This window comes from Lissotriton vulgaris, chromosome 2_1 (genome assembly GCF_964263255.1).
Source record: "Lissotriton vulgaris chromosome 2_1, aLisVul1.2, whole genome shotgun sequence".
Lineage (NCBI taxonomy): Eukaryota > Metazoa > Chordata > Amphibia > Caudata > Salamandridae > Lissotriton > Lissotriton vulgaris.
This window is the reverse complement of record NC_141687.1, coordinates 707,369,658-707,395,335: the sequence shown is the minus strand read 5'-3', so window position 1 is coordinate 707,395,335 and position 25,678 is coordinate 707,369,658. Positions and strand designations below refer to the sequence as shown.

Genomic DNA, 25,678 nt, shown 5'->3' with positions numbered 1-25,678 from the left:
TCAAACATACCCTTACTAATGTTTCCAGTTATGCTCATCCCATCTCGCCTTGAGTTAATTTATTTTGTTTGTATTTGGTTAAACTTTAAATTGCTATTTTCATCATGAGAGTTGCTGTTGTATGGACTGTCTGTTTACATATGAAGTTTGATTAAATCAGTAGTTAAAATTTAATTGGCTTGTCCATTTGTTTTTACTAAGTGCTCCCATAATAGCAGCATGGTGAGTCTAAATCAGATATGCAATTCAAATGTATCTCTTTTATTTGTTAGGAAAAACGTCATCAGGATCGCGCACTGGCAATCTATAAACAAGTCTTGCGAAATGATGCCAAGAACCTATATGCTGCGAATGGCATAGGTGAATATAAATCTTTTCTTCAGCTCCTCCTTTCTCCAGTTCAGGACAGTCCGAATATGAACAGACTTGAAAAACATTACTTTGGTGTATAAAAAACAATCTTTTGAATGTTGATGATAATCCAATTCCCATTGGCACACATTTTTATATCCTATCGAGGCTGCTCTTCATTATGCAATGGTAGATTAACCTCTCCGATACTTACTCTTAAGTCTTAATGCCAGTTTAACATTTATTTCTTGATTACATTTAAATAACCCATAGTAGTACTTGTATTTTACTTTCATTTTTAGGTCTTGCAGAGAGATTTTTTGCGGTGAAACCAGAAAATTAAACCATGCGGATTGCGAGTGCAGATTTCCAACAGTTCACGTGAAATCACGTGACCACAAGCACGTGCATTTCCCCACCTCAAAGCCATCAGCCTCCCCCCCCCACAGGCTTCCCCAGCGTGCGCTCAGCCGGCCTCTGCCAGTTCTCCTCCCCTAATTATTCACTTAACTTTTCACGGCCGCAGGCCGTGACTCGCATCTCTACTCCCCCCTGGTCTCACATCAAAGGCATCAGCCTCCCACAGGCTTCCCTCCCCGCCCCCCCCCCACCTGCACTCCCCAACCAGGCTGCCTCGCATAATTGCATCAGACCCGAGCCACGTCATCCTCTTCCTTTTCATGCCCCCCTCTCCTTTACACTTCAGTGTTTACCCCCGTCTTCCTCTCCTCTCTCACTTACGCTCTGTGTTTATTCTCTCCTTTTCCCCTATTGTTACTCACTATATTAATGCGTCACTTCCTTTTCCACGAGCTCGTAATGCGTGTGTTTTGTGAGCTTACATAAGCCGGCAGATTGCCAGTGCCAGCCTTCCTTCCCTTGTGCACGCTGCAGGGGACGCAGACCGAGCCTTATTCACTTAACTTTTTACGGCCGCAGGCCATGACTCGCATTTCTACTCCCCCCCCTGGTCTCACATCAAAGGCATCAGCCTCCCACAGGCTTCCCTCCCACAGGCTTCCCTCCCCGCCCCCCCCGCCTGCACGCCCCAACCAGGCTGCCTCGCATAATTGCATCAGACCCGAGCCACATGGCATCCTCTTCCTTTTCATGCCCCCCTCTCCTTTACACTTCAGTGTTTACCCCCGTCTTCCTCTCCTCTCGCTCACGCTCTGTGTTTATTCTCTCCTTTTCCCCTATTGTTACTCACTATATTAATGCATCACTTCCTTTTCCACGAGCTCGTAATGCGTGTGTTTTGTGAGCTTACATGAGCCGACAGGTTGCCAGTGCCATTCACCATCAAGGAATTTTCTTCAATTGTATTTACTTGTTGCCATGCTGACTTGACTGTCCATGTTTATGAAACACCAAAGTGAAAAATTAAATGTTTCTTTTAAAATCTAAATAAAGCTGAGTTGTGTGTATGCGGGAATGTTGGAAATGTGAGCACAATTTTGAAGGTTTGAGCTTTCACGTATATTGTAGCGCACTATTATGATGGCAATAAATACTGAATTGTGTGTGCGGCATCTCTTTCAGGAGCTGTATTAGCACATAAAGGATATGTTCGTGAGGCTCGAGATGTTTTTGCCCAAGTGAGAGAGGCAACAGCAGATATCAGTGACGTTTGGCTAAACTTGGCACATATTTATGTTGAACAGAAACAGTACATCAGTGCTGTGCAGATGGTAATAACCACCTTTGATTTCGTTGTCCATGAGGGATGATTTGTCATAATTTGTTGTTTTTCCATGAGTATTTAAACAGTATATTCCAATATTGTGAAATGACTGTGCGTAATTTAGTTATGCAAGTGTAATCTTGTGTATAACTTCTTTCAGTGTTTCCCTTTAGTTTGCTTAATTTTTCTGGTAATTGCGCTTTCTCACTTACTTAATTTATTTTGCATGACCAGTGTTTGTCTATTGTATTCTGTGCATGTATTTGTCGCAGAGTAGAGCAAACAAACAAATAGGTTCTTACCATAGTTAAACACAGTTACTGCCTAGAGCTTCACTCATACCTCAAACATACCCTTACTAATGTTTCCAGTTATGCTCATCCCATCTCGCCTTGAGTTAATTTATTTTGTTTGTATTTGGTTAAACTTTAAATTGCTATTTTCATGAGAGTTGCTGTTGTATGGACTGTCTGTTTACATATGAAGTTTGATTAAATCAGTAGTTAGAATTTAATTGGCTTGTCCATTTGTTTTTACTAAGTGCTCCCATAATAGCAGCATGGTGAGTCTAAATCAGATATGCAATTCAAATGTATCGCTTCTCATTTGCAACATTTCTTTTCGTGCCAGGTTTTGAATTTTGATGATTAATCGTATGACCTTTGGCAGGAACAGTTGGTCAAAATTCAAACATTACAAGCAAAAATGTGTGATTTTTGTGCGAGGGCAAAATTGCACAATATGTACATACTGCTCATAGATCTCGCGTAAACTTAGTGCGCTCTGCATTGATAAAAGAATGCAACTACACATCGCTCTAGAAAGTGGACTATGTCCTTGAAAATGCATCAGGTCTTTGTACAGTCAGTTGGTTGGATAAAAAAATATTGACCCACCAATTTAGACACATTAAACCATGTAACAAAGTGAGGTAAAAGATAAGCAGGAAACTTATTCTTTGTAAAAAAAAGAATGATGCAGAAATTGGGGTAGTTTCGAGAATACATGTAAATGTAAATGTACAGGAATTTATATAGCGCAAATCACCAAGCGGTTTCTAAGCGCTTGCTTAGGGAACCCGTCCTGGTATTCCCCTGTTAGATAACCCCAGCAGGGTATCCGCAAGGTGAAAGCCAGGCATCCCGCCGCGATGGGCCAATGTGGAGATTAAGCAAGCTATTGCCCAAAGTCGCAGAGTGTGAACCCGTGAATCGAGTAGGCACCAGAGCGAGAATTGTCGAGTCCATGGACATTTTAGGACTCAAGACGCCGCCAAGCCGGGAATTGAACCCTGGTCCCGGGCGGACCTTTGCTTCCAGGTCGGCCTCCTCTAACCAGTGAGCCACACTTCTCCACGAATAGTTTTTAACAAGTTCCTCTAATTTGTTTAAACGTTTTGATTTCAAATTATTTGATTACATTTCAGTTGCATGTCTGGGGTACCACTCCCCATTCTGTAAACAAAACAAATTGAGCCATGAGGGCAACAATACTCTTGCAGGACTTAGTACAGCCCTTTCGTGAGGTACCACAGTACACCTACGGGAAAAGCTGCAAATGCTTCCGCATCATGGCACCACACTACCATGGGTTATAAACGCTCTGGGTCCTGCTGGAGTACTTCACTACTCCAAAAACGTTTCTTTAAAAAAAAAGACATAAGATAATGAGTGTTGGGGCCGACCAGCCTAAGGACATGTGCAGCGAGGGTTGACGGCAAGTGGGAGTTGGGCATGCAAGGCATATTCAAACTGAGGTTTGGGCATTTGTGGTGAGTTTGGTGCAGAGCCTGGCCCAAGCCTCCTCAAAGCAGGGATAAGTATGGGGAAATGTTTTATTTCTCCAAACATTTCATGCTTTGCATATGTGCTACATTCTACAACCCCCATACAAAGTGGATAAGTAATGAAGCTCATATTTTGTAGTGGAAGGGTCCACTTACAATACAAAAGCTATGCCCAAGATAGAGTATATTACTGTAGTCTTGGCGAGAGGTGACCATCACCTGGCTTACGGTTTTCTGGGGCCAAAGAAGGAAGTCACCACAGAAGAAGCAGGCTGAAAGTAAGGTTTTAATCCATCCCAACTCCTAGGTTTTTCACTTTGGGCTTGGGAAGTGGGATAGATACCAGGGAGACAAGCCACTAGGTGATGGACCATATATTTGGTTTTCCACCATCATCACGTCGGTCTTCTCACCATTAACTTTGAAGCAGTTAAGGCCCATCCATTCAGTGACAGATGTGAGACAGATTTTCAGCTGGGAGGCCCGCTTACCTGACTTGTGAAGTGTAATAATAAGCTGGGTGTCATCTCCATATGTATGTAGGGTGAATCCAAATGATTCTATATTTGCTAGGGGGCAAATATAAATGTTAAAAAGTGAAGGACTTAGGGAGAAGCAATGTGGACCCCCATTCAAAAGTGGTAATATATTGAAGTGGAAGGGTTTCCTAGCAATTTGGAAGGATTGTGTTTGGAGAAAAGAAACTAGACAAGTCAATGCTTCATCACAGGTCACACAAGCAAAAGTCTCCTTAAGAGGTTTGTAGGAAGCTGGCTCTTTGTGATATTTCAGTAATCTGAAATACCGTGTAAAGAGTCGAGGGATTCCCTTTAAGTGGACAGGGGCTTGCTCTAGCAATTCCATGGTGCTCAATTAGGAGTAGTGTAATCGAGCAGCCTTAGGCTTAACTGAAAGGAGTGCAAGACATCTGCAAATACACACAATGATCAATAAATGACGCACACGACTCAAGAAGGAGATCTACACCAATTTATTAAAATAGCAATTATATATGTTAAGGCATCAGAGAATAATCGTTCTAGTAAGTAAGTTGTTAAATAGGACTTCTTTTCAGTTCAAAAGTGGACAGAGTGCAATTTTTAAGCTCTGCAATGTTACCCTATGGAAGGATGAACAAGTTCTGCAAATATGTATAGTACAGTGATTTAAGAGACTAATCTCCAGAAGTTAAGGTGAGTGTAGGGCAAGGTCCAAGGCACCACCAGAAGAGCACCACCAGAAGTACACCAACAGGGCAGCCGGGTGCATGGTGCCAAACAGCTTCCGGAGCCCAAAGTTATTTTATGGAGATCGGTGCCGGCGAAAAGAGGCTGCAGGATATGGCTAGGAGGCCAGTTCGACTGAACCAACGGGGGGCTCAGGCCTCACGATGCTCTGGGACATAGGGACTCCTTTGGTTCTCTTCTCCACGGACCTGGGTGCAGAGGTGTCCTTGGACATCAGTTTTTTCCTTGCTGGAGCAGTTATTTTAGAGGGGGTCTGCATGCACATGCTGCATGTGACTTCGGAGGGTCCACAAGGGCTGAAGCCACAATAAACTCAGGCTCTGGACTGCTTGAGAAGCTTGTGGGCACGATTGGCCCACTTCGGCTCAGGCTGTTGGGTTTTGGGGTTCCAGAGGCCTCATTGTCCCTTCTTTTGGAATGCTGCAAGATTCAGGGAACATTTCCGTTGTCCCACCTAAGGTCTTGGTTCTTTATTGCAGGCAGGCAGTCCTCCCATGTTTCTGGAATTAACAGCTGCAGAACGAGTAGACTTTGGTGAAGTTTTCGATTAGGGATGCAGACAGGTCGGTAGGGCTGGTACCAGGTCAGCTACGTCTTCTCCCCCCTTTGCTTTTGCAGCTCTTGGGTGTCCCCTGTTTTCTTAGGTCATCAGGATCTGCATCTCTGGTGCCAGGGACTCCCCTAAATGGGAAACAACGACTTGCACAAACGACTTAGCCAGTGGTTCAGGCTAAGATGTTCTAGTGTTTGGGATGAGCAGTCACGAGGAGCGCCGAAGGGTCAGGAGAGGTAGAAGGAGTTCGGGGGTGGGGAGGGGGGTTGTATGTTACTTTTTAGTGGGTAGATTTTAAGGGGTGGGAGTATTAGTGTTAGTTTTAAGAGGGTGGTGGGGGTTCGTATTAGTTTTTAGGGGTTGTGGTTAGTGATCGTTTTTAGGGTGTGGCAGGGGTTTGAATGAGTTTTAGGTGGGTGGGGGAGTTCGGATTAGTTTTTAGGGGTTGGTGATCGTTTTCAGGGCGTAGGAGGGGGTTTGTGTTTTTAGGGTCTGGGAGGGGTTGGAGTTAGTTTTTAGGGGGGGTTGTATTCGTTTTTAGGGGGGTTTGTATTCGTTTTTAGGGGGGTGGTGGGTGCATGACAGTTTTCAGGGGGTGGTAAGGGTTGGAGTTAGTTTTAAGGGAGGGGGTTTGTTTTAGTTTTTTAGGGGTTGGAGGGTTAGTGACCGTTTTTAAGGGGGTGGGTGGGGTTAGTGTTGGTTATTAGGAGGTTGGAGGGGTTTGTGTAAGTTTTTAGGCGGTGGAAGTGGGGAGGGTACGGAAGGGGTTGGGATAGATTTTAGGGGGTGGTTTTTACCATGCATTGAGTTTGTGTAAGTTTTTAGGATGTGGAAGTGGGGAGGGGAGGGGCTAGATTTTAGGGAGTGGGAGTGATTGGGGATAGATTTTAGGGCATGGTTTTTACCATGCATTCCTTAAATCGTGGTTAAAGAATGCGTGGTAAAAAAAATTCATTATTGAGACTCGGTCGTAGTACGGACCGTGTGGATTAGGGTGTGGTTGTTGAGGAACTCGTCGTTCCAACATACAACCCCCCCCCCCCTCCCCTCCAAATACTGAATCTAGCTGCATTCTGAGAGTGTAGGGTAGTAGCCAATAGACTTCTGACCTTGGGGTCACTATGTACATGTATTTATATAGCGCAAATCACCGACCCGGTATCTAAGCGCTTGCTTAGGGAACCCGTCCTGGTATTCCCCCGTGTGATAACCCCGGCAGGGTATCCACAAGGTGAAAGCCAGGCATCCCACCGCGAGGGGCCGTTGTGGAGATTAAGCAAGCTATTGCCCAGAGTCGCAGAGTGTGAACCCGTGAGTCGAGTAGGCACCGGAGCGAGAATTGTCGAGTCCGTGGAATTTTGAGCCCAAGACCTGCCGAGGCGGTGAATTGAACCCTGGTCCAGGGCCGATCTCAGCTTCGGGGTCTGCCGCCTCTAACCCCTGAGCCACACTGCACTGAGCCCCCCCCCCCCCCCCCCTGTTAGACCTCTTTCTGTGGGAAATAGGCATAGTCCTGTACCAGAATTCCTAAGTATGCTGTAAGAATCTGGCTCTGTATATAATATTGACACTAGGTCCAGGGGTTCCCTAAAAGTGTACCGGGCCCAATGTAAAACCCAAAGTGCTCTATTGGTGATCGTCTCAGCGAGCAGCCTTAGGCCTAACACAGAAGAGTGTAAGACATTTATTACACAGCAATGATCAATAATGAACACACAACTCAAAAGGAGATCCGGACCAATTTTATTAAATTATACTTTGTACTTTATTTTAAGATCAAGATCTTCTTAATGAGGTTAGTAAATTTTTAATAAAAAAATAATTTGCGCTTTGAACAAACAACACTTTGAAACTTTCAGCATAGTTCAATGTTATCCTATGGGAGAAACAGTTTTAAGGTTTATTTATTTATTTGACTTATAAAGCGCACTACTGGTGGCTCAAAAGGGCGGGAGAGTGTCAGGCGAGACAGGACAGAGTGAACAAGTTAGTTATTTGGGAAACAGCCAGGTTTTGATCTTTTTCCTAAAGGGGAGAAGCTCACTGGTTTGCCTTATCTCGCAGAGGAGCAGATTCCAAAGTTTGGCCGCGGCTACCTCAAAGGGTCTGCCCCCTGATCTAACCTTTCTAAATCTAGGCACCCTCACCAGCCTAGCCGCTGAAGAACGGAGCAGCCTGGTTGGTGTATACCAAGCAAATTTCGATTGCAGGGAAAGGGGGTCTGTTCCATGGAGGGCCTTGAAAACGAGACAGAGGTTAATCAGGTAAGTATGCAGTGTACAGTTCCAGTCTTCGGGACCACATGTAAGTAGTGAGAAAGGTTCAGGTAGGTACGAACACTGCACCACCAGCGGCACAGGGGCAGACGGGTGGGTGTACAGGTCAAAATCCGATTTTGGGCCAATGCTTTTCAATGGAGACAGGGGTGCCTGGAGCCACACTGCTTACAGATACATCGGTTGCAGGGGCCGGGCTTTGGGGTTAAGTTAGGCACAGGCCACAAAGCAGCACCAAGCATACCCCATCAGCTGCACAGGGGCGGTCGGGTGCGATTTCGACTCAAGGCGTGGATTTTCAATGGGGATTATACTTTTGGCAAAGAAGCTGAAGGCGCGGAAATGGAGTTTGCAGGAGGAAGACCAACAACAGCAGAGGTAAAAAGAGATGCAGGGGGTAGTAGGGGCACTGTCAGTTCAGCTCACCAAGGCACAGGGACATCGGCATCAGAGTCTTCTTACCAGAGCCTCTGGATTCACATTGCAGGTGCCGTTGTTGAGGGCAGGAGAGGTTAGGTCAGCCAACGCTGGACACAAGGTGAGTATCCCCAGGTAGACTTCACTGTAGGTGAGCCACTCGGACTCTGGCCATGGACGTCTGGTGCAAATTGGGCAAGAGGTGCGGATTTGCCTGGATACGGGGGTCCTTGTAGCTTGTTTCTTCTTGGACAGATCTGCTGCTGTCCACGGGAGATTGGAGTCTTTTTCGAAGCCAGCAGTCCTCCCAGGGTTTTCAGAGGTCGCTGGCTGCAAGACTTCGCAGGAGCTGGAGACAGGCCGGTAGGGCTGGGGCCAAGGCAGTCGACTTCAGTCTTCTCTTGCTTCTTGGGTCGTTGCATATCTAGTTTCTAGATCTGGGAGAGCTACCTAAATACTACATTTAGGAGGCTTTTTAGGGGATGAACAGGTAGGTCCAATGGGCACCTTACCTGGGGTGGCTACACCATGGAATAATAAATCTGACACTGGAATCGGTGTAGGTTTATTATTCTGAGATTTTTAATACCAAACATCCCAGAATTAATAAAGCCATTATGGTGCTAGGAAACTCTTAACCCCTTGCGTGCTTCTGTCTGCCAACGGCCGTCACGCGCGCTACCTTCGTTGTGCTGCGCACGTCCGTTGGCCGAAGCTGCCCCGCCCACTCCGCTGAACCGCTGTACTGCGGCGGACTTGCCGCTGCGGTTAATTACCAGTTTCTAGACCATATACTTGGTATGGCTTTACTGTGCACTTATAATATCTAAGAATTGCCTTCGATATTAAAGGGCCCTGTCTGCTCATGCAGATATGATCTTGCATGAGGTATAGTGCACCCTGCCTTAAGGGTGACTTACCTATGCCTTATGCAGTGCTGGGTAGGCATGGCACACAGGGATGTGTTCCTTGTCCACTCTTCACTATAAGCTGCACCAAATCTCGCAGGCTGCAGTAGCAGTGATGTATGTTTGTGGTGAGAGGACTCTGAGGGTGGCATAATACATGCTGCAGCCGTCAGAGACCTTTCTCTGACTATCATGCCCTTGGTACCATAGGTACCCCTTACAAGGGACTTACAGGTAGACCAGAGCTGTGCCAATTGTGGTAACAATGGTACAGTTTAGGGAAAAGAACACAGGCCTTGGGAACCTGATTGTCAGCGACACAGGGCACACTCAGTTAAAGTGGATTAGAAATCTGGCAAAAAGTGGGAGGGTTACTGCAACAGAAACCCACTTTCTTACAAAATGGTAGGTATGTTTCAATATAGAAATTCTTTAAGTTTTCAGTGCAATTTTTGAGAGGCTGTCATGTTATCCTATAGGAGAAAAAATAAAGACCGCATACAGGTAGAGTACAGCGCCTTACAAGACCAATCTCCTGGACTTGAGGTGAGTATGGGGCAAGGTCACACTGGGTGGCACTGGGGCGGCCGGGTGCACTGGTACAATACAGCATCAGGTGCCCAATGTTAGTCTAAGGGGATCGTCTTCGTGAAAAGAGGCTGCAGGTTTAGACTGGGAGGCTAGTTTGGCTGAACCAACAGGGGGGCTCAACCCTCACAATGCTCTAGGACGTGGGGCCACCTTTGGTCCTCTTCTGCACATGCCAGGGGAGACTGGTGCAGAGATACTTTGGGGCATCGGGTTTTTGTCACCGGGCATACTCCCAGTTGAGAGGGCCTGCCTACAGAGGCTTCAGGCGACGATAGTGAGTCCACAGTGGGCAAGTCCAAGGTGGGCTTTGTCTCAGAAGTGTTGTGGAACCACTTTGGACCACTTCAGCTCGGGCTAGGTGTCACAGGTGCAGTCATGCTTTCCGGTGTCTGGTTTTTGGTGGTTTGGAATCTACTCTTTTTGGGTGTCTGCAGGATACAGGGAAGCAGCTCTGCTGCTCCACGGGAGCTCCTGGTTTGTGGGTTAAGTGCTGCCAGTTCTCCCAGGCGTTTGGAGACACAGCAGCAGCAGGACAAGCCGTCTTTTGCGCATTTGTTGAGGACATCAGACAGACAGTCTGCATTGCCCAAAGTCAGTTGCTGGTCTTCTGTTTTTGCGACTCTTCATATCCTCCATCTTTCAGGGGGGCAGGATATTATTTCCTGGTGCCAGGGGCTCCCCTAACTTCTAGATTTATGGGCTTTGGGGGAGTGTAGGGTAGTAGCCAATGTGCTACGTACCCCTGTGATCAATATGCCCCAGATATGACCACTTCCTGTGGGAAGTGGGCATAACCCTATTCCAGAGTTCCTAATTATGCCATCACAAAGATGGCAGACTTCTAAATTTTGTGTCCACATCAGGTAGCCCGCCTTAAGAATGGAACCACCCTGAGGGTGAACATGCCTCTCTGACTACTAATATTCCCACCTGTCCATGTGCCAAAGGGGCCCTAGACAGAGTGGGTCGGCATCCTTCCTTGTGAGGGAAGCCAGATTAGCATACCAAAGGCGGTGGGCTCTTTGAGGCTCCCCGCCTTGGAATGCTAATTTGCAGGTCATCCTGTGGGAGGGGGTGTAAACACCCTCTGCCCTAGCAGGATTTGTTCCTGACCTACTTGGAGCAAAGGCCCTCACCCTTGGGGGTAAGAAACTCGTCTGGGGTGGCAGGTTAGCTAATACGAGTCAGTAAGCCCACCAGTAGTTGGTAGGGTTTCAGGGGGCACTTCTAAGGTTCCCCCAGGGTGTATGTATTAATAATCCAACATTAGAATCAGTGTGGGTTTATTAATGTGAGATGTTTGATTCCAAACATCCCTGGTTTCATTAAAGCCATTATGTAGCTGGGGAGCTGTTTTTTACCAGTGTCCAGCATATGTTTCAAAAATGCTTCCCTGCTCACTTGCACTGGCAGGAATTGAACTGGCCAGCACATGGGCATACCTGCTTATGCAGGCAAGCCCACACAAGTAGTATAGTGCACTCTGCCTTAGGGCTGTAAGTCCTGCTGTAGGAGTGACTTACCTATTCTGCTTGCAGTGTCTGGAGGCATGGCACACCGGCTGTGTGCCATGTTGTGTTTTCACTTTTGTCTGCACCAAGACACGCAGCCTGAAATGGAAGTCTGCATGACTTGGGTGAGGGGTCCCTTAGGGTGGCACACTATGTGCTGCAGTCCTTAGGGACCCTCTTCAGTACCTCAGGACCCAAGTACCAGGGGTACCATTTACTATGGACGTACAGAGGGTGCTAAAGATATTGCCAATTGGGGTACAGTTGCACAGTTTTAGGAAAGAAATCTGGCACTGCTGACCTGGTTAGCAGGAATCTAGTGCACTGCCTGTCAAAATCACATCAAATTCCAGGCAAAAAGTGTGAGTGACCATGTGAAAAAGTTGGCCTTTTGTATGTGCCTCAACTCAGAAGGACCAAAGCGTTGAAAAATTCGAAGCCTGTGTAGACTGTTTCCTGAAGGCGCCGAAAGCGATGCTCAAACAGTATCTCGCATACTGCGCCTTGGCCGACACTTAGGGGACACAGAACCTGGGTCTTTCCAGCGAGGAAGAAGAGGCGAACGTCTGGGAAGCTTGGAGGTCTAAAGGAAGAGGTTGACAACAAGGAAATCTACATCAAGAACCTGGAGGCCGTAGGGAGTGTGGTGAGCGTTGTAAAAAAGGAGCAGTAGCAAAATGATAAAAATACACTGAAAGTTGCAGACTCTAACACAAAGACTGCCTCGACATTGATGTTGTTGAAACATTCAACAGGCAAAGAACCGCATAAATAAAAAGAGCTGCATGGGTCCCGATCAAAAGACACCGATGGGGGCAAACCTTCTGTGAGAAAGTGCCATCCTTCTTGCCTTGGTATGCCCCCACTTTTTTCTGAACTGCTGATGTGCTTTGACTGAGTGTTCCCTGGGTTCCTGCCAACCAGGTGCCCAGGGCCTGTGTTCCTTCTCTAAAACTGTGCTGAAACTAAAAACCCAATTGGCATCTCTGGTCACCGGTCAGCCCCTAGTAAATGGTACCCTACGTATCCAGGGCATGGTGACCAGAGAAGATCCCTGAGGGCTGCAGCACTTATTGTGCCACCCTCAGGGGCCCTGTACCCTGGCACCCACACATTGCCTTTGCAGGCTGAGTGCCTAAGTACAGAACTAAACCAATAGTCGACATGGCACACATCCCTGTGTGCCATGCCCACTGAACCCACTGCCCTAGCATACTTACGTCACACCTCTAGCTGGGTGCCCTATGCCAGAGATGTGGGCACAGGTGCATGAGCCCTGGCCATTCCTGGGCACTGTAAGTGCAGTGATGCCATTAAGAGTATATGGTGCTGGGAGGTTGTCATTACGAACTCCACAGCACCATAATGGCTACACTGAAGACTGACAAGTTTGGTACCAAAGTTCTCAGCACATTAAACCTGCACTGATTCCAGTGTGGGATTTAATGTAAAATGCACCAGAGGGCATCTTAGAGATGCCCTCTGAAATCCTAACCTACAAACCACGTCAGGGCTGAGTGGCTGCAGAGGCTGCCACACAGCAGACATGTTGCTGGACCCCTGGGTGGAGAGCCCCTGCTCTCCTGGGGCTGCAACAATGCACATCCTGGGCGAGGTGCTAGGTCTCCTCCCCCAGGATGGGCCGGGGGAAGCTTCAAAGGTATGCCGCCTCTGTGAGCTTCTCCAGACCATTTTCTGTACCCAGCAACTGGCCTCCACCAGTTCTAACCTCCACTCTGGCGGGCAGACTGTCGGGAAAAACTATTCAGGAAGGGGGGGTGTGCCAGCCTGTGCCAACCCACCCCTCAGGTGGGTGAGACGAGGTGAGGCACGAACCCCGGCTCCGGCCATCTTGTAGATGGGGAGCCCTGCCCAATACCATCTAGGCTCCTGCCCCCCCCCTCCCACAGGAGAGGAGCAGACTAGGGGTGTACTCACCCCAGGACAGGGACCCATTGGTCCCTGTCCTTGCCCTACCTGTAACGCCACTAAATTCAGTATTTAGGGGCTCCCTGAACCTTCCTTCCTCAGATCCCGATACGAAAAGAAGAAAGAAGATCAAGAAGAAGAAGACCCGTCGCGCAGCTGCTAACATGACAACAACAACAGACTTGTCCCCAGCCCTACCGGCCTGTCGATCCTGGAACCTGCTCCTGCTTAATCCTGGTGACTCCTGCGGACAGCAACCTTGGGACACCCGGAGGACCTGCCTGCCTTGACCCTAGTGAAGACTGGGACTCCCCTCGGCAGAGGCTCTGCTGCAACAATCCACCTGGTGCCAACCAGGAAGCTCTGGACCAGCCCACTCTGCACCCACCGGGCCCAACCGAACCAAGACAACGAGGACGTCCCCCCGGTGACTGGGACCCGAAGTCCAGTGCCCAAAGACCCTCCTCGACGAGCCAAACCAACGCCTGCAGACTCAGAACCAGGGGCCACCCCAACCGCGACCAGCCGAGGGTAAGCTTTTCCGACACCCAAAGACACCCCTGCACCCGGCGCCCTACAGCCCCTGTGCCTCCCTTTGGGGTACCTACCTGTGCTCCAAGATCCCAACTAACCTCTCGAAGTGCTGATCGCCCCTGGAGAGTCTCCGTCCCCGAGCCTGCAGCCTTTGTTTCTTTTTTACCCTTCCCATTGGATAACATTGAGCGCCCGACAGCTCAACAGCACCCTGCACCCAGCCGCCCGAGTGCTGCCGGCTGTGCCACCTTTGTCCTATCCTACTTCTCCCCCCCACATCCCCCCTTGCCCTGAGCAACTGAGCAAGAGCCCAGCTCCCACAGCCGTGTGGCCTGCTAGCCAGCAGCCACCAACCGAAGGACCCCTTCCCCTCATTGGATATCATTGGGCCTACCTACCTCTGCATCCGGCTGCCCCTGTGCCGCTGGTATTAAACTAACTGTACTTTTGCAGCGTGAATCTTTCTGGATTCACTATGCTGTGCATATTCCGCGGTCTTGTGGTTGGGTCCGGATTCGTAGTCTTTTCTTTTTTTTTTTTTTTTTCGTAGCCCTTGTGGGCGTCGGCGTCACACCTCCTCGGGTGCATTTCCGGTGACGTCGGCCTGCTTCCTGCGGAAGCTCCCACTCTTGGGCGCCATCTTCAGATTCTTTTTTCTGCGGTCGGGTCTGCATCGTTCCCGTTGGGCTCCAGACATTTTTGGAGAAAGTACTGAAAAGAGTGGAAGTTGGAGGAGATTTTGGAAGAAGAAGACTAAAGAAGACCTCACAGAACATTGACGAGGAGAAAAGAAGGTGAAAACCTCGAGAACTTCGACGATCGTCGACGTCCACGTGGTCAGGGAAGCCTGAACGCACGAGGATGGACAACACGCCGTTCAAGTTCTGCCCAAACTGCAGACACAAGTACGCGCAGAAGGACCAGCACCCGGTTTGCAACCTTTGCTTACCGGTAGAACACAGAAGCGAGGACTGCAACCCCTGCGCCGTCTTCGCCCAGAAGACCCTTCGTGTGAGGAAGAGACAGAGGGTAGCACACGCCACCCTCGAAGGAAAATCCCCGACGCCATCGCTGTACGAGCTGGGGATGTCCTCGGAGGAGGAGGACAACGCTGCCGCCGAAGACGACAGCTACACGGTCGTAGAGACCGATTACAAGAACACGCCTGATAAGGTAGGAGACTCGACGTCCCACAAGAACACGAGAGACTCTGAGTCTCTAAAGTACGAGGCCAAGAGCCCGAAGGCGCCGACGCAGCGACATCTGCCGTCCGCGACCACAAGCGGATCCTCGGAGAAGGAGTCCCTGGCGCCGAAAGCTGTTGACCAGCAGAAAGCGTTGAAGATCGTCGCCGAAAGGGACCGATCAACGTCGAGGGAGAAAGACCCTAAAGCCTCGGCACCGTCCAAGGACCCGAAAGCCAGTTCGACGTCCAAGCTGTCGACGTCGAAAATCTCGCCGCCGAACCAGGCGACGAAGAGAGGGGCCGAACGTTCCGAAGCCGAGATCGCGGCCGAGATGGAAAGGAAGAGACGTCGGCTAGAAGCCGAAATGGCAAGCCTCTTGCAGCGGAGAAAAGATTTTGCCGCCGAGATGAGTACCTTCACGATTCCACACAAGACCAAGCACGCCGTGCTAGATCTGGTCGAAGAGGAAGAAGAACATGTCGACGAACATGTGCCTAGCGACGAGATGGTCGACGACCAGGAGGGTGAAGAGAATCCCTACGAGGATTACGGCTATGAAGACGAAGAGGGCAGTAGGTTGGACGCCGAGTCGGCCACCTCTGACCCACGCGAAGAGGATTACCTAGACGTCGACACAGAGAGCCCGGAAGAGGCGGTCGACTCATACCCCTCGAGACCCTCGCCGCCTGACGACATCGGGGCATACAACTCGGCGATACAATCTGCCGCAACTGCATTCAAGCTAAAGCTCGACGAGGAAAAGCAGAAAGCAGACTTCCTGCTAGAGACATTGCTCCCAACACAAACAAGAAGCCAGTTCCTTCCAATGCTCGAGAGCGTCTTGGCTCAGGGACAGGAAGCGTTCAAAGAGCCCGCAACATGCAAGGCAGTGACTCCCAGAACAGAGAAAAAATACAAACACTCCTCGAAGGACCCGGCCTACATTCGAGGCGAGGTCTCCGCTGACTCCATTATCACGGCCACAGCTAGGCAGAGGGCGAGCGTATCCACTACCTCGGGCCCACCACCGGATAAGGAGAGCAAGAGGATGGATCTGGTGGGGAGAAGGATCGAGAGAAATGCCGTCAGCCACTGGCGCATGGCTAATTCCAACGCCCTGTTAAACAGGCACATGTACCAGATCATGGAGGGGCTGGGGCAGTTGGTGAAGGACCTACCCCAGGATGCCAGGCAGAAGGCCGAAAAATTGATCGAAGAAGGGAAAAACGCGGCTAATTCTTGCCTTAAGACGGCCCTGGACGGAGCAGACACTGTCAGCAGGCTCATGATGATGGGTGTCACGGAAAGGAGACACGCCTGGCTCAGGATCTCAGGGTTCAAACCCGAGGTACAGCACAGTATCCTGAACACGCCGTTCAACGGCGAAACGCTTTTCGGAGCGACAGTGGACGAGAAACTATGCCAACTCAAGAAAGATAACGAGACGGCAAGATCCATGGGGGCATTGCAGTTCAGGGGCAACAGAAGAGGCACCCCGGCACGGAGGCCCGGCGGAAGAGGTGGAAACCAGCCAGGTACATCACACCAGGCTTTCCAGCAGACGCACCAGGCAGACTCGCAGGCTCAGCAAGGTCACCAGAAGCAGTCCTGGCAATACCAGCCAAGAGGTCAGTCCTTTCGAGGGAGAAATGGCCGTGGCCAGAATAGAAGAGGGGGGCAGCAGCCCACCTCGAAGTGACTTCAGACACCTCCGGGTGCCCGACCACAGAAAAGATCCCAGGGGGCACCACGTACGAAGGGGTCAGGACGATCTAAAGACCTACGACCACATGACACCAGTGGGAGGAAGATTAAAATTCTATCTCCAAGAATGGAGAGAAATAACATCAGACAAATGGATCCTAAACATCATCCAATTTGGATACTGCTTGGAGTTGGAGAGAAAGCCAACAAACAGAAAACCAAGGGGGAAGCCACCAGCAAGAGAACAGCTGGCGAGGCTTCAGGAAGAAGTGCAAGAACTTCTACAAAAACAGGCCATAGAAAGAGTTCCCTTCAGGGAAAGGAACAAGGGAATATACTCAACGTACTTCCTAGTACCAAAGGTCGACGACAAGATGAGACCCATCCTAGACCCAAGGTTCCTCAACAAATTCATAAGAACACAAAAGTTCAAAATGACCTCCCTGCAGGAGGTGCTGCCGCAATTGCAGGTCGGAGACTTCATGGTCACGATAGACCTCAAGGACGCCTACTTACACATACCGATGAACGAGAAGCACAAGCATATGCTCAGGTTCGCAATCGGAGGAGGCCACTATCAGTTCACAACGCTGGCCTTCGGACTGAAATCAGCACCAAGGGTATTCACGAAGTGCCTCGCGGTCGCAGCACACTTACGAAGACAGGGGATACACGTATACCCTTACCTGGACGACTGGCTGGTGAAAGCAAACTCGTACCAGAAGTGCAAGCAGCATGCACATACAGTGACGAGCACGCTCATAAACCTGGGGTTCTCCGTCCATTGGAAGAAATCATCAATGGAGCCGGAGCAAATGAAGATCTTCCTGGGGGCAGAGATCAACACCTTACAGGGCAAAGTGTTCCCCAGCGAGAAGAGAGCAAGGGCACTGGTCAAGGAAACTCGCCTCTACCGGAAGGGACACGCTCGGACAGTGAGGACTGCGAGCAAGATCAGGGGGATGATGGCATCGTGCATCCACCTAGTGCCGAATGTGCGGCTCTACATGAGACCCATGCAAGAATGGCTCCAGGAACAATGGTCACAGGCTTCTGGCAGTTGGGAGGATCTTGTGGTGGTGACGCACGCAGTGCAGAAGGAGATGACATGGTGGACCTTGGAGAACTTAACAAGGGGACAGCCTCTAACACTCCCAACTCCGACGGTGACCATCACCACGGACGCATCCCTGAAGGGATGGGGCGCTCACATGGAGGAACTCAAAGTGAGGGGTCTTTGGACGCCAGCAGATGCGACAAAGCACATCAAATACCTCGAATTGAAGACAATCTTCCTTGCACTGAAAGCCTTCCAGACAAGACTGTACAGACAAAGGGTGTTGCTACAGACAGACAACACCACGGCGATGTTCTACATCAACAAACAGGGTATAACACAGTCAACAACGCTTTCAACGCTGGCGCAGGAGATATGGAGGTGGGCCATCCCTCTCCAGATAGACCTGCTGGCCATACACCTACCAGGGAAGAAGAACATTCAGGCAGACTGGCTGAGCAGACAGACCTCGGCATCCCACGAGTGGGAGCTCAATGCTCAGGAGACAAGGAGGCTGTTCAACAGGTGGGGTACGCCATCAGTGGACCTGTTTGCAACACGCCAGAATGCGAAATGCCGAAACTTTGCATCCAGACAACACGAAGAAGGGTCCCTTGGGAATGCCCTATGGATAGATTGGTCCGGGAAATTTGCGTACGCTTTTCCCCCGATACCACTGATACACAGAGTAGTGAGCAAGTGCAGAGCGAGCACCATGACCCTGATACTGGTCGCGCCACAGTGGGCGAGGCAGACATGGTACTCGCAGATCATGGAGATGGCGCAGTGTGCACCCCACAGATTCGGCAGAAGAAAAGACCTGCTCTCCATGCAGAACGGAGAGGTGCTGCACCCAGAACCAGAGAGCATGAGCCTAGTAGCATGGCTCCTGAGGACATAGAGTTTGCACATTTGAGACTGCCAGAGAGCACCCTCAGGGTCCTTCGGGAGGCACGAAGGCCCAGCACAAATAAGTGCTATGTCGCAAAGTGGAAAAGATTCACGATGTGGTGCAGGAGGGAGAGACTCCACAATAAAATGAAAAAGGACTCCGCGGTACTGAAGTACCTGACACACTTACTGGAGAAAAACCTCAGCTCGTCCTCCTTGAGAGTTCATCTGGCGGTTATAGTGGCATACACAAGGGGTGAGATGGACAGAAGCTTCTTCACATCACAAGTTGTAAAGAGGTTCCTGGAAGGAGCAAAAAGGATTGCACCACCCAAGCGGGTGCCACCACCGGCATGGAACTTAAACGTGGTTCTGACGGAACTCATGAAGGAGCCCTTCGAGCCGCTTCACAAGGCCTCCTTGAAGATGCTAACTATGAAAACTGCTTTCCTGGTTGCAATTACGTCCTTACGCTGAGTGAGCGAGCTGCAAGCGCTGACGCTACAGGAGCCCTACTTACAAATACACAATGACAGGGTGGTGATGAGGACCGACCCACACTTCATGCCGAAGGTGGTGTCCAAGTTCCACATGAACCAGTCCATACAGATACCAAGTTTTTTCCAAAAACCAACCACTAGCGCAGAGCGAGCTCTGCACACCCTAGACGCCAGAAGGGCGGTCATGCATTACATTGAAAGGACAAAAGGACACAGGAAAACGAAACAGTTCTTTGTGTCGTTCGCCAACAGTTACATGGGCAAGGCAGTGACTAAGACCACTATTGCACGATGGATCGCGCAAACAATCCAACTCTGCCACAAAAGGGCAGGAGAAGAACTGGCAGAGGGGGCACGCGCCCACTCCACTAGAAAAAAGGGGGCTACAATAGCCTTCCTGGCCAATACACCCATACAAGACATATGCCTGGCGGCAACATGGGCTTCGGTGCACACATTCACGAAGCACTATTGCGTGGATGTTCAGATGAACAAAGAAGCACAAGTCGGGGCAAAGGTTGCTCCAGCATATATTCAGAAACCAGAGCTCATCTTCCACCCAGCCGCCACGGAAATGAGAAACCGCTACGAAATCTATGCACAGCATAGTGAATCCAGAAAGATTCACGCTGCAAAACGAATAGTTTCTTACCTGTCGGTGTAGTTTTGCAGCTTGAAGATCTTTCTGGATTCACTAGCGAGCCCACCCACCTCCGCCAGAAAGATGAGGCTGAAGAGAGAAGAGGTGGTCAAAAAAAAGGAAAATAGGAGGAGAAGAAGTAAGAGAATATAAGGACAAGTGGTAAAGAAATTATCACCTGAATAGAACATTGCCATTGCTTCGGAAAAGAAAGAAACACGGAAAAAAGAATCCGAAGATGGCGCCCAAGAGTGGGAGTTTGCGCAGGAAGCAGGCCAACGTCACCGGAAATGCACCCAAGGAGGTGTGACGCCGACGCCCACAAGGGCTACGAAAAAAAGAAAAGGCTACGAATCCGGACCCAACCACAAGACCGCGGAATATGCACAGCATAGTGAATCCAGAAAGATCTTCAAGCTGCAAAACTACACCGACAGGTAAGAAACTATTCGTTACCTGACCCTGGGGGACCCCCTAGTCTATGCCCAGAACCTTAACTTCACTAGGAGAAGTGTGGCTCACTGGTTAGAGCAGGCAGACCCTGAAGCAGAGGTCAGACCCGGGACCAGGGTTCAATTCTCGACGCGGCAGGGTCTTGAGCTCAAATGTCCATGGACTTGATAATTCTCGCTTCGGTGCCTGACCTAATCATGGGTTCACACTCTGCAACTCTGGGCATTAAGCTTGCTTAATCTCCACAATGGCCCCCCCCGCGGCGGGATGCCTGGCTTTCACCTTGGGGATGCCCTGTAGGGGCTATCTCACAGGGAAAAGCCAGGACGGGTTCCCAAGGCAAGCACGGAGATACCCCTTCGGAGTTCGATCCAGGCGCTATATAAGAAACATAATAATAATAATAATAATAACCAAGTACTCACCTAGAAACCGGTAACTCACTTACCTGCCATTGGATAACATTAACCAATTTTGACTCGAAAATTTTTTAAGTGTGAAATTTTGAAAACTGAAAATATTTATATAAAGTCAGCTAAATTCAGAAGTACTCACCTGTGATCAGGGGAGAAGCCAGTACTGTACCTTTTAGCCCAGTACTGAACCGCAAAAGTTACCCCAACCGGGTTTACTAGTAATCTGTATTTTCTCCATAGGAACCCATTGTCTGCTTTTCTATGAAATTTCTTCTAAGTGTCTACTTTTGAAAACTTGAGATATTCTTTAAAAAATCTTACAAAATACTGAAACACAATTACCAACCTGTTCTAAGTTAAGACCCCAGTGCTGGCCCTAGGAGACCAGTGCTGGATTATAAAAGTAACACAATCGTAACTTTACCTGCATTCTGAATTTTCTCCCATTGAATAACATTGGCAGATTTTCATTTAAACGTTTCTTAAGTGTGAACTTTTAAAACGGCTTTATATTCATGAAAATTCACTACAGTAACTAAAACGTTTTTGCTAATCTGGTTTCAGATTAGACCCCAGGACTGAATCTATGATCTAGTCCTGGAACTACCAAAGTAACCTGCATAGTAATCAACTGTACTTAAATGTAGAAAACCCATGGAGCTCAATGCTTTAGTGTGTTTTAGGATTATGTTGCTTACTACCAATATTGTATTCACTGTGTGCACACACTTTATTGCTCCTTTGCAAAGTAATTACATGAGAGAACTGTTGGTTCTAAACATAAAACCAATATATCTGTGGATATAAAAACCATTGGCCTGGAATTCAGTCCTTGAGTGTGTGAAACCTTTTGCTGATTGTGTGTGTGTACAACAAATGCTTTACACTGTCCTCTGGTACTGCCTTACTGCTCGACCAAGCTACCACTTTGGAGAGTAAGGTCAGTTCTGACTTTAGCCTCTGTTATACCTCTGGGGTTGGTGGACTCTATACACACTGTACTTCATTCTAGTCCAGTATATATAGAGCCACTTTCTCACACCTTCCAATCAACGGTCAACACCGTAATGCACGACAGGGGGCGAAGGAAAAAGAGCTGAAGACTAAAGAGCTCCCGAGTTCGAAAAGGAAGAAGTCATCAATGGTTGAAGCCGAGCAGCAAGGGCTCAAAGCCGGAATTGTGGCACTCCTACAAAGGAAGGAGTTCGACCACTCGTTAAAGGGGTTTTACATTCCACTAAAGCCTCTGGCGCAGAGAGAATCTTAGGCTGGTCAACTAGACATCGAGGCACCTTTGATGCCGGAGCCACATGAAGAGAAGCAGAAGTAGTTCTAAGATTACAACGCACTGTACTTGAGGATCAAGACCAATAAAGCGAGATGTGGAAGGATCTCAACACCAACCCCCCTGAGAAAGGTTTTGACAACTACCCCTAGAGGCTCTCACCACTGTAATTTTTATCCCGCTAATTGCCTCATCCTCTGTGCACTTGGACAAATATGACCTTTGATTAGTGTCCAGTCTGTTTCTGATGCCTATCTAGTCATACCGATTTGTCTGCCAAGCATGTTATGCTGGAATGTATTACATACGTTTTGTAATGTTAAGAGTGCATTCTTACTTAAGTAGTCTATTTTGATAATTACATCAGTTATTTTTTCATTTCTCATTCAGTATGAAAACTGTCTCAAAAAATTTTACAAACACCAAAATACTGAGGTACTTCTGTACTTGGCCCGAGCACTTTTCAAATGTGGCAAGTTACAAGAATGCAAGCAGATTTTGCTGAAGGTAAGGAACACTCAGAATATTAATATTATTATATCCTTGTGTCCTTAAATTACATTGAGTATGTTGGCTAACGAATGATGAGGTTGAGAAAAGGGTATCACGTGAAATTTAACGGATAACATAGTTCGGAACTGAAATGCTGAATACAGGAGATTACTCAAAATATATTTGGTTCTCGCAGACCACTAGGGGATTTGAAGAAGAAAAAAGCTAATGGGGAACAAAAACAAGAGGAAGCCTTTTAAAAGGCGAAAGGTGTTCAATAGAGACAAAATTATATTCTGGTGTTTTAAAACCAGTGATGTGCAAGAATTGCCCAATACTGGATTTTTAGAAAATCCAATTTTATAAAGTTGTCTGTCACCATGATCATGTAGGTATATGAGAGTTTTTAGGGAAGAAGCCCTGACACTGGGTTCTGGTTTGCAGGGAACCAGTGCAAAGGTTAAGCCCTTCCAGCTATGATGTTTAGTGAATCTTATCAGACTGCTTAAAATGCTGTAAAAAGTAGATTTTTAATTTGCAGTTGTCTATAGTTTAATTACCCGGTGACTCCGGTGTTCCAACCATATCTGTCTGTAGGATCCTATTAGACCTCTTAACAACATAGCACTTCCTTAGTAGTCACAATGCAAAATGTCTTAATGTTTACATCTAAAATCTGTTCATTGACTTGGTGTAATAAGCCACTTTTTGGATTTCTCAACAGGCTCGACATGTGGCACCCAGTGATACGGTTCTTATGTTTAATGTAGCTCTGGTGCTACAGCGGCTTGCCACGTCTGTACTGAAAAATGAGAAGAGTAACTTGAAAGAAGTATTAAATGCGGTAAAGGAACTGGAGCTTGCTCATAGGTAAATCCTTTGACCTACTCATAAGTAGAAAATAATTGACCTGTCCTTCTCTTCTCTCGCAGAATTCTGGGATGGGATTTGGTTGACTGTGTGAAAGAATGCATGTCATTTTACACACATAAATGCGCGGTTATGGATGACTCGGCTGCTTGCAAATGTTATGCTCGATTCGACTTCCTAAACAGAAGGTGCAGTGCTTTGTTCTTGGGGTCCTGCTGCAGTACTTAATACTGAGACATGAGAACACTGTTGAGAAACATTGCTATCCCGCTAGTATTCTAGGGTATACTTACACTGGTAGACTTTACAGATCACAAAATCTGAATTCTCAAATTATTATTGCAAAAGCTGGTACCCTTGAGAAAGTGAGCCTTAGAAGTTAAATCTGGAGGATGCTTCTGATTGCAGATTCCTCACCTTAAAAAAACTCCCCAGACGCAAGTTCAAAAAAAAATTCCAGCACTACTCCTATGAGCTTCGCCACTCCGTTCTTTTCATTCCTTTGCTTCCGACAAAGGTCCGGAGGATCCTTGGCTTCCGACAAAGATCTGGAGCTCTGCTCTCAAGTTTGTTGGCCTCCAATAAATCCAGTGTCCTAGGTAATGATGTCCCCTCACCCCCATTCCTCCCCTGAAAATGCAGGTTTTTAACCATGCAGTATGAATTTTGCTCTTTATAAGATATATCAAAATGAGATGTATTATCTTAAGAGTCCACGAGTTCCCTTATAGATTGACAGGGACTTACTATGGCAATCCCAAGGTGCTCTTCTAGGGGGGCGTGTGGTCACACGACGAGTCGAGCTGCACAGCTTGTGCGTCCTTTTGATCCAAGAAGACCATTCGAGATGGGAGGGCCCGTCGACGTGACACGGGGCGATCAGCTCCGGAGCCAGTGGATATCTTCGACGAAGGTCCATGTGTCCCAGAGGAAGATTCCGATCTCCAAATCGTATCTGAGGCAGATGACTCCAATGACTCCATACCATCAGGTCAACACGTGAGTACAACTGAACCTACCCCAGCCCCAACACCTAAACCAAAGGCAAAGGTCAAATCTCTGCCTTCGGGGCCCAGTCGAGACTGAAACACTGCTTCCAAAGCCCCGCAATCGAGCTCGGCTCCGAAGAAAGTATTAAAGCCTTTTGCGAGCTCCATACCGAGCAAAACCGCACGTGCCAATACTACTAGCTCCTTCGGCACCGAAACCGAAAGAAGTCCCGGTTCCGAAGAACACTCAGAAACCGGCAACTCCTAAGGACAAAAGACTGCTTCGAAACCAATGAAGCCTGTTTCCGACTCTTCCAAGCCGACCAAAACCGTTTCCAGCCCAAAATCTTCGGTGCCGAAACCTACAAAGCCTGCTTCCGATGCATCGAAGCCCTCGAACCAGGCCTCCGAAAACATTACCTTTGATGCCAAAAACTACGCCAAAGGATTCTATGGTAACTCCTAAGGCTAAAGACCAGCAAAAAACAGGCCCGGAGCTGAAAAAATTGGCGCATAAAGCAATTCCTCAAGAAGAAGAGCTTTTTAGAACTGATCATTTGCACAAAAGGATATACATAGATCCAAAAACAGGACATGTTTCCACTATGCCACATACGAAGAGGAAGCTAGATACAGCACCTTCAACTCCAGTGCCTGTCAAGAAGGATTCTGCTACATCACCTATGCACCCTTCTCCTGTATCTCCGTTTTCACCTTCTATTCCTTTTAACATTTCACCTCAAATGTCACCTGTTCATTCACCACAAAATTCTCCACCTCAATCTTCACCTCTACACACACCTCCTCAGAATGATGATGGGTATAACCTAGGGAATGAGGGAGACCCAGGTGAGCCCTTTCCATACCTTTTTGATGCACCAGACTGGGAATATCCAAACCCACAAGATGTACCGGATATCCCTGAACCACATACATATCCATCTAAACCATCTCCTCCTGAAGATAATATTGGGTTTGGACATCTACTCAATAGGGCTGCCCTCTATCATAATGTAACAATGCACTCAGATCAGGCAGAAGAAGATTTTTTGTTAGGCACTTTTGAACACTCCCAAAAGTCTGTTCAAATATTACCTATGATTAAAGGGGTCATTAAGCATGCCCCAGAAGTGTTTAAAGATCCTGTACGAGCTAGGATCATAAACCCAAAAAATAGAAAAAAAGTACAGGCCTGCTCCTGGGGATCCTGCTTACATTAAAGAACAGCTACCCTCAGATTCCCTAGTTGTTTCAAACACTAGAAAAAGAGCAAATTCACAGACATCAGGTGAGGCACCACCTCCTCATAAGGAATCAAAAATAATAGATGCTTCATGCAAAAGGACCAATATATAGCACAAGCAAATGACCTTATACAAGAGGGTAAGCTAATTTCAAATGCCTCAA

General features: G+C 48.1%; 1 protein-coding gene across 1 annotated transcript in view; it reads left to right on the top strand.

Moving 5' to 3' along the window:
• The window catches only part of CTR9 (CTR9 component of Paf1/RNA polymerase II complex), a 222,667-nt gene that overhangs the window by 148,570 nt on the left and 48,419 nt on the right, over nt 1-25,678 (top strand). The window contains exons 15-18 of the mRNA XM_086955952.1: nt 273-360; nt 1,894-2,042; nt 22,311-22,427; nt 23,137-23,282. Coding sequence (XP_086812078.1) covers nt 273-360; nt 1,894-2,042; nt 22,311-22,427; nt 23,137-23,282 — 500 coding nt within the window. The remainder of the gene's footprint in view (nt 1-272; nt 361-1,893; nt 2,043-22,310; nt 22,428-23,136; nt 23,283-25,678) is intronic.